The 9,564-nt window shown below is 37.7% G+C and overlaps 2 protein-coding genes across 3 annotated transcripts in view; both read right to left on the reverse strand.

Annotated features, from left to right (window-relative positions):
• Positions 1-2,622, reverse strand: part of yeats2 (YEATS domain containing 2) — a gene marked incomplete in the record, with an annotated part of 32,503 nt that extends 29,881 nt beyond the window's left edge. The window contains 6 exon segments of the mRNA XM_014023264.1: positions 962-1,080; positions 1,182-1,415; positions 1,493-1,585; positions 1,695-1,792; positions 1,910-2,015; positions 2,441-2,622. Of these exon segments, the coding sequence (XP_013878718.1) occupies positions 962-1,080; positions 1,182-1,415; positions 1,493-1,585; positions 1,695-1,792; positions 1,910-2,009 (644 nt within the window).
• Positions 2,623-5,244: 2,622 nt separating this feature from the next.
• Positions 5,245-9,564, reverse strand: part of klhl24a (kelch-like family member 24a) — a 16,652-nt gene continuing 12,332 nt past the window's right edge. For both annotated transcript variants that reach the window (XM_014023269.1, XM_014023267.1), the window contains 3 exons: positions 8,598-8,786; positions 7,475-7,663; positions 5,245-7,372 (listed from right to left, as the gene is read on the reverse strand). In XM_014023269.1, the coding sequence (XP_013878723.1) occupies positions 7,172-7,372; positions 7,475-7,663; positions 8,598-8,786 (579 nt within the window). In that variant the 3' untranslated portion in view covers positions 5,245-7,171. The remainder of the gene's footprint in view (positions 7,373-7,474; positions 7,664-8,597; positions 8,787-9,564) is intronic.

Below are 9,564 nucleotides of genomic sequence, written 5' to 3' on the forward strand. Positions count from 1 at the left end.
AACTAAAGGTGACATAGATACTTTATTATGGTATAGTATTTAAATGTATGCCTGAGAAACACATAATATTGTCCCTTTAAGGTGCGTAAAAAGAAGAAAGGTAGTACATTTTTAATGCCATCTGACAAACATTCAATGCAAATATTCCCACAGATTTACAAATAAAAAACTTTCAACCCAAGGGGACTTTTGTCTATTTACTTGCATTTTAAAAAAAATCTCCATAGCCCAGTAACTAAAGATATTTAGACAAATTTATCATTCAAATTCTAATTCCAACAAATAGTGTTCATTTTATGCTAAATGGAGAGGTTTCAGGAAAATGTTACCTCTGGCCCAAAAATAAAATAAATAAAACACGACTTCAACCTTTATCAAGACTGAGCTTGTAGAAAACTGTCTCAGTTCTTGTGAGAACCCTGTTGCACAAGAACGGTTCAACAAACTCAACTGACAATAACCGTCGCCAGTCATTTTGTGTTCTATGTTCAAAACGTTTACACATCAGTAACCAGGTTTCTATGTGACTTACTCTTCTCTTTGCCCCAGATTTGGTTAACTTGTTATTCTGAGTTTAAGCTAATCTCTGGGCTTCACCTGTCCTTCAAAATTAAATTGGATTTATCAGGCAAATTAGCTCAACTCAAAGCTTAAATCATCCGGCAAAGTTATACAAATGAATTCCACTCATAAAGTTGCATCAATAAGTTTTGGGCCTTTACTCTTTTCTAATATGATACCACATTGACTGTCAAATGATATAGCATTTGTTTCAATCCGTATTTAGTTGTTTTTATTTTTATTTTTTAAAATAGGGAAGCTGAAGTATTATTTTAGAAATGCCATGTTTAGAGGCTTTCTGAGAGGCTATGAAAATTGAAACTTTAAGGATTAGAATTATTAATACAATTCAAGACAGAATTTTTCATTTTACATTAACAGTTGAGTTTCAGCTACATACTTGGAAACGTTTCCCACAATAATGGTCTTCTTTACGTAGAGTCTCGAGGCTTCCTCTCCAGTAGTGTGGTACGTCACCCTCTGCTCTGCTCCCATAGACGAAGGCACACCAAATGTGTCCTGAGACAAATGATTAAGTATATATGGTGCTTGACCGATGTGCAAAAAAAGGTCTATGTGATTATGATCCATTCTCCTTTTTTTCTATCAAGTGGACTCACTTTGCCGGTGTTGCGCCCAGGTCTGCGCTCCTGCCTGCAGCTGTCCTCCCTCCATGCTCCCTCCTCGTTCTTCTCAGACCCCTCTCCTTGTTGTGAAAGGGACTCGGACTCTGAATGGCCCAGTGAGGGAGTTTCGGAGTCCTGGTTCAGAGGGGAGGAAGAGCGGGATGGAGGCTCCAGGAACCGGCGAATGGCTGGATGGTTCAACACGGCAGGGTCGCTTTTTGGAGTATGCTAGGATACAGAGAAAAAAAAAAATGCTGTGGAACCTCAGTGATGCTTTGTTCGCATCAAAACATACAGGAATATACCTCTGGGAGCTTTGTGATTCCAGCACTGGCATAGTAATTGGCCACTATGCAAGCACGTAGCTTGTCCATCATCCTCCTGGCTTCATTCAGGCGCTGCAAAACAATCAACAAAAGACTAAACCAACGCATGGTGTTCAAGTTAAGTCTGAGTTCTGTTCCACAGCAACAAAATTAACGATAAATTATAAAATCATTCAGATACCTGACTTATAACATCTATTTCATGTTCCTTGGTATTCATTTCCAAAGAAAACTGTTCTCTGATGATGCTTTCAATCTTCTGTACTGTTGCTTCTCGAGCTGGAAAAAAAAAAAACATCACAATAAAAGTAAATATAAAGCCCACTGAGCAGCTGCTGGGTTTAACCACAACACGCAAAGCAGGTGTAGTGGTTAGGATTTAGAGTTATAACCTACCATTATATTCAGACGTTTTGTTTCTCTTATTGTTTTGAAGCAGAGCAATGTCTTCATAGTCGGGATCATTTCCTTCTATTTTTCTTTTAATTCCCGACATGATCACCTGTAATAAAAAAAAAAACATGGGCAATATACAAATTAATGCTAACTAATTGCTTGTCATGCACACACAGCCAGCTATGATCGTGGTTAGCTTAGTAATAGCTATTTAGCCGTGAAGCTAACCGCTCCATTAACAATCAATGACAGAAGCTAATTGTAGCCCAGACAAATTAGCAAGGTGCTCCAGTCTGTAATCTAGCGTTGTAATTTTAAACTTTATGCAGTTTATCTCAAAGCACTATTCAGTTTTAATGTAACTGATGCAATATAACTGTACACCCAGATTATTAGCATTAAGAATACGTGCCTGACTTTCGCACAGCAGACTGCACTGACTGTCACGTTAGCGAACGCTATCCTTTGCTAGCTTAGCTAACATTAGCGCATCATTAATACCGACTCAGAGCGTACGAAAGACACACTTACTGCAGTGCCTTGTGGTATAAAGTGAAGAAAGTATTAAAAAGTGCCTGATTTAACTACACTTTGGCATACCTGCGCTGCACTTAACCAATACTTGTGTTATGCAAATAGCTAAATCTAGAGCTGAACATGTAGGCTAACTAAAAATGAACACTTAGCCGTGCGTTTCAGTTAAAAAGCCCACCAGGGGTCGCTGTTTCACATAACACGTTTAATCAAAGCACATAATCCAAAGGAGTAAAAAAAAATGTGTTACCATAATTTTAAAAAAAATGTATCTTGTCTTACAAGTCACTTACCAGTCGGACGAGTTATTTAGAAACAATAGTGGAAGTAGTAAATCACTTTAAATAAGCGCCACTGGAGCGCTGATTATTTTGCCTTTCAATCCAATCAGCAGATGCAACAATAATGTACATCGACTGAAGACTCTAAACATAATTCTGAAGAATTTGTTTTTTCACGTTATTCACATGAGCATGACAGCTTCTAAATCTGTTCCAATGAAGTTATCATGAACTGAGAGGCCCTTTGATGATAAACAGAGGTCAAATACAAATAAGCATAAATTCTCCCTTTTTTCATGTTTTTTTTAATCAAACATTTTGAATGGAGGAGGAGCACTTTGTTTTTTTAGACAACAGGTCTATTGAAGGATACAAAAATACTCCTTCAACAAGTTAACAAAATAGATTTCCTGCAGAGACACACTTCGGTTGAGTCACCATGACATTTGTGTGGATTTATAATACAAATCTTTTAATCTTGACTCTCATTCAAGTGTATACAATAATGAACCAGAGCCAACACACGTGCCAACGAGTTTCTGATGAATGAGATCAGCATGACATTCCTAACCATCAGCATTTTCTTCCCCCTTTCTTTCCCCACATCATCGGAAGTGGAATCTTGGCCTGCATGCAAAATTGTCACAAAGTTTGAGCCACTAAAATAACTCAAACTTTACTATGGATGGCGGAAACGTTTTGTTTTTTTTATCCACATTGTAAAACCCAGTATTGTTTCACTGTTTTGCAAAAGACAAAAAAAGACATTCTCTCAGTAATGCCATGCTTCTTCAGATTAGATATGTCAGCCAAATCAGATCAAATATTACAATAAGCGTGCCACACTAGTTCCTGCTTGTGTCTGGCTGAGTGTTTTTTTGTGAGGTTGACAGGGTTCAAGTTTAGAGACTAGAATAATTTTTGATGCTGTGTTTCCTGTCTGCAGTTATATTCCTCAGATTATAAAAGAACACAAAAAAATCTTGAATTTTCTGTTTGGTATTAATGAGTCTATAAGAATCTGTGAGAACACTGTGGCTGTGGTTAGACCAAACCACAACATGAAATATAGATTGCAAATTACTGCAGACATAAATCAGCCCTATAATGACTGGCTTTATCACAGCATGTGTTGCTCAATCCTGCTTGAAATAAGCGTGGCTGGTTTTGTGCCATGCCTTGTTGTTCAACACAACGGCTCATTAAAACATCTCCAGATCCAGACTTGATTGATTGATCCCTTGATGAACTGAAAACAGAGCCACATGGAGCTGATTGTTAAGACATGAAGCAGATTGCTCTTCTTTGTTGGTTGATTAAAATCTGTGGCATCTTCACTAAAATCTACTGTTAACTAAAGAAATTGCATTTCCTGCAAAAATACTGGTATGCTTCATGCTGAATGCTGCTGAAACTGAGTTGAAAATATTTAATAGCAAAAAATGTTCACTTTGAAAAGCTGAAAGAAGCAAAAAAGCCTAACTTTGCAGAAAAACTGTAAAAAGGAGCACAAATYTAACGGAAAACATAAAACGGCTAAAAGCTAAGAGCTAAAATAGCTGAAAACATTTGCAAGAAGCATAAATAACACTAGGTAGCAGAAAAAAAGCATAAAGTAGAAAAAAATCAGAAGAACTGCAAAAAGAAGCAGATCAATAGTTAAAGTAGCATAAAGTAGCTACAATTAGCATAAAATAGGCTAAATGTTGCAGCCACAACTTGAAATTAGCACCCAGTTGAAATAGTTATAGATGAATAATAAATAAATAAATAAATAAATAAATAAATAAATAAATAAATAAATAAATAAATAAATAAAAGTGATAATTTGATGTAAATTAACTAAAACAGCTGAAATTGTCAGTAAAACAGCAAAAAAGTGTCTGGAAATTAGCATTTACACTACATGCATCTCTGCTCCGCTGCGCAGTTTGCAGTTGTTTGTTTGCTGAACTTTTGCTGAAAACAATTGTAATAGTTACAAAATATGTGTAATTAACTAAAAAGCTAACTTTAGATAATAGCAGCTAAAAATTGGCTAAAATTTCAGCAAATAGCTGAATATAGCGGAAAGCATCTGTAAGAAGCATAAATAACACAAAGTAGCACAAAAAACACAAAAAGTAGAAAAAAGCAGAATAGCGGAAAGAAGCAGAATTTTAGCTGAAATAGCAGAAAAACACTAAAATTAGCAATAAAGTAGCTAAAATTAGCACAAGAATGTGAAAAAGAGCATTTCCAGAACAAAATGTGCAAGGTGCTGTAAAGATTTCAAAACACTTTAAAGTATTTTAGGGATATTGAAACCAGCTCTATTCATTTGCAATGGCAAAAAAGTGAAATAGGTAAAAAAAAAAAAAGTATAAAATGCTCAAATACTAAAAGTCATAGCACCCCTCACATGAATGAGCTGAACGTTTTGATACACGAATTGTTGAAATAGCACAAAAATTGAATGCTGTGAAGCATTCACACAACAATTAGTTATTAGGACAAAATGTTGGTGTAGAGAGAAGTTTATTGATCATCTTACAAAAAGTCAACCGTTACATTTCAACACACCAGTTTAAAAAAAACAAACAATAAAAAGAAAATCAGAAACATTTTTTCATTCCTACATCATGCACACAGTAATAAAACAATCTCATTTAATTACTCACACTTTTTTTCCTCTTCCATGAGACAACAATTAACAAACTAAAGCTTCAATCTTACATGCAAACGACATACGAACCTTTGGGACTAAATCAAATCCACTGTGGTTGATTCTGCATTTCTGCTCGTCTTTTCAAGGTTTTGTTTGCCACAATACGCTCACATAATGTATTGAAACATCTCGATGACACACAAACCCACAACTCACCACAACAGGCACAAATCAACACAAAATTACTTGATTAAACAATAACGAGCAGGCAAATAAATGAAGAATCAATAAATCAGCGTTGGAGGACAGTGTTTGTGTAAATACTCAATGAATCACAGACGCGCACACACTCACATTCTCACCAATTCTCTCTTTTTGTCTTTCTTGCTTCTCAACTTCTCTTGTCGGCCTCAAAAGTTTCTATTTTTTACTGTAAAATGGAGTGAGTAGAGAGAAATGTCTCCACCTGTTTTTGATCTTTAGAACAGAACAATCTACGCCAAGCTCTGTCTTATAATAAACTTTATATCGTTATATAGTAATAAAACACACAGACTGTCATTCTGATGCACCGGTACATCCAGGAAGTGTCCAAGAGTAGGAGCTGAAAGGCCTTTACATTGTCTCTTCTATACGTCACATGAAAGCAAAGAACATTTACTGATACAGTAAAACAAAAAACAAGCAAACAAAAAATGATTGGGGCTCTTCGTTACAGAAACACAACAAACAAAATACATTTTCATATAAAAAGAAAAAGTTTTATTCACAGCAAAATCTCCGATGTGTCAATACCAATCGTAGGACGTTGACTTTACTGACAAAGGGCCACACCATTCATAATCATTAATCAACGCCCCACTATGTGTGTGTGTGTGGCCTAACGTTGCTACCTTTAGTGAGAAGTAAACACACACAGATCAGGAGGTATCCATGTTTACCCCGAGAAAATGTCTAAGGTGCCGTTTTAACAAAAGCAACGCTTCCACTACGACCGGATGATAAACCTTTGTGGCTCCAACACATTCAGACCAAGCCGTAAAGTCACGAACGGCCCCTCATACGCATGTCATTTAATTAAGGCAGTCTTCGAGACTGATCGACCAAAACCACCCTCAAACTCGGCCCTAACCAGCCGACACTGACACTAAAACAAACACACCAAATGTAGCTAAATATAATACAATAAAACATGCAATTTCAAAAACAGGACCAACAAGTATAACTTAAAAAGTATAAAAAATAGAAAATGTGAAAAATGAGTTATTACCCTATCCTGTGTGCAGGAAAAGAGATGTGAATCAAAAAAAAAAAAAGGTGAGGACACAGGAGGGGAGGATGAGGGGAAACACGCACAGGAAGTGGAACTTGTGAGGAAAAACGCCAAGGGTATTTGTGCGGCCTTAATTTTTTWAATCTTTTTTTGTTTGTTTTAGGCTGAAGAGGCGGGAGCAACTCATAAATATGACAACTGACACTGTGGCAGGGCAGCTGGCTGCCTGCTGACCACATTTCAATCAGGTCATTTTAAGCATCAGTGAGGGAATTTGTTTAAAACAAGAAGGACAGAGCTGTCGTTGATTTAAGTCCAGATGATCCAATCGTTGGCATTAATATGTGCTGAGCGTTTCACCGAGGAGCTTTATCATAGAGAAAAACAACACGAGGCTGTGAGGAAATAAATTAGCTTACTTATGCATTGTTTTGAATTAGCTATAGTGTTTAAACAACAGAAATACACAGAGCTGTTTATGGGGTGCAGWAAAAGAGTTCGTCACAAGTCAGAGTGTGCGTTTATAGTCATGGCTTGAAGTGTTTGTCGTTGTAGCGGTGGATGGTCACACATCCATGGTAGGAGATGGGCCGCGGCATGGTGGAGGCGCAGTGGCTGATGCCTGTGGCCGGGTCRTAGCACAGGATCGTGTCCAAAGATTCACCGTTTTCTCCTCGGCCACCGAGGATGAAGATCTTGCCGTTACACACYGACATGCCACAGCTCTCCTGCGAGGAGACAAAGATAACTTAAAAAAAAAACACTTCTTCAAAGTATATAAAAAAAGCTGATGCCTATTGTTTGCTCAGGATCAGCATTCAGTCCATTACCAGTTTGCTAAAGGTTTGTGCAACATTCATCCAGTAGTCCTCTGCTGGGTCGTAGCAGAATATGGACTTGGTAAGACCGCCGCACACGTAGATCAAGTTGTTGAGGGACACGGCCGTGATGCAGCGCTTGGCGATGGGGATGTTGGCGCGCAGCATCCAACAGTTTTCCTCTGGATCGTAGCACTGAACCTGTGACACAAACACAGTGAAGCGATGGGTTAAAGACAGAATAATAACGTCACGTTTTATAACACAGTGGATAAAGACAGGAAATGTGCTGCTGGGTTGTAGTCCTATGAACTGTTCTGTGGGCTGACACCAATGTGGTTTTGCATACATTCCAAAAATTCCGTTGTTCATTTAATTATTTGAAGAAGCCTCCTTTTCAGCTACAAGTTCACCAAATCAGCATGAAATCATTTTGAATTTTGGAAGCTTTCGTGACTTAAAGTTTGAGATTCCTCTGCGATATGGTACAGCCATGCAGACTGAGAGGCACATATTTTTATCTAATCTCTAATAAGACCTCCAACCTGCCCTTTTAAGAGTTTGGTAATGGGAGCAAACAGCAACTCCTTCTAGAAAATGTAAAATTCCTGTGTAAAACTCTTAAAAAAGTGCATTACTGGAAATGTGCAGGACAGTAAAAAAAAGTTAAATAAATAAAATAAAAAATGGTAGGTTTATTTTTACATTTGAAGAATGAGTCAAGTTACTTTTTAATTGTTTTACTGATCAGAACGGGCAGCATGTGTTGCATCAGACAAATACACCAGCYCTTTTTTTACTTGGAAATTTCCATCTACTGCAGTAACCTTTCACCAGCTRAAAAGAATGAGGAATGAGTTCATTCTGTACATTTATGAGATTTAGATCTTAATGTAGTCATAGAGTCTAGAAACCAGATCACACCTGCACATCCTCTGTGTGCTGCAYACATTAAAATTAAACAAGCAGCTCAGTTTATTCCTTTAGACTGAACTCACTGGTTCATGATTTTAAACCACAGTTTAACAACAACAGGTTTTGTGTAGTTCATGTCAAATAGTTGAAAACAATTTATTAGACACCAAAGATGTCAACACTGTGTGTGTGGGGAGAGAAAGAACCATGTGTTTTCTACCTTGTCTGAACAGGTATTGTCATCTGGCCCTCCTCCAATGACATAGAGCTTGCCAGCACAGCTGGCTACAGCTGGAGAGCTGACTGCCTCTTTCATGGGYGCCACTTCTGTCCAGCGATTTGAGAAGGAGTCATAACACTCCACACTGCTCAGGCGGCTCTGGCCATCGTAGCCTCCCACAGCGTAAACCTGAGGAGGGAAACAGAAATGAGACGATAACTGTTATTAAAAATATCTGATGTAAAAGCACACATTTTCCACTCAGGTTATCCGGAAAAAAAAGAGACCAGACAAAAACATCCTAAGACAAAAGCTTTAAAACTGGGAAGATTTTGAGTATGAACAATAGCTTCTTACATCAGCACTTACAGAACCAGTTAATCGGGTCCAGAAGACGATGACGCACAGTTTCTAGATGAGGACAGCTATTCTTGTCTTTGTTTTGAATATCTGTATTCACCACTCTAACTTCAACCACAYTTCATTATTATTATCTAACCTGCTAAACTATGATTCAAACTCGTGTTGTTGTTTTTATATACGTCAATGTGAGCAAGGTTAACAGAAATGTTCTTGCCTTTTAAAAAAGCAGGTTTRGCACTTGAGGTGTGCTGAAGGAGCCCAAATGAATTTTACTGTTAGCCAAAACATCACAAAATGAAGCATCATGTTGTAAAAGGCTTTGACAACATGTTTCTTGTCGAGATCATTTTCTAGAAAGTGATTACGTTTCAATAAAACCCCTGAAGCAGGTCCACGGGTTGCAAGGTGCATCGACAAACAGGTTTTAGTGAAACAGAAAACCTCCAGGCAGTTCCTGTCACTCGGAAAAACAGGAAGCACAAAGAAGGAGAGGAGAAAAAGAAAAGAGAAAGACGGCAAAAAGGGAAACAAAAAAAGGGAACCTGGAGGGGCGCATACACACACACACACACACACACACACACACACACACACACACACACAC

This window comes from Austrofundulus limnaeus, unplaced genomic scaffold (genome assembly GCF_001266775.1).
Source record: "Austrofundulus limnaeus strain Quisiro unplaced genomic scaffold, Austrofundulus_limnaeus-1.0 Scaffold361, whole genome shotgun sequence".
Lineage (NCBI taxonomy): Eukaryota > Metazoa > Chordata > Actinopteri > Cyprinodontiformes > Rivulidae > Austrofundulus > Austrofundulus limnaeus.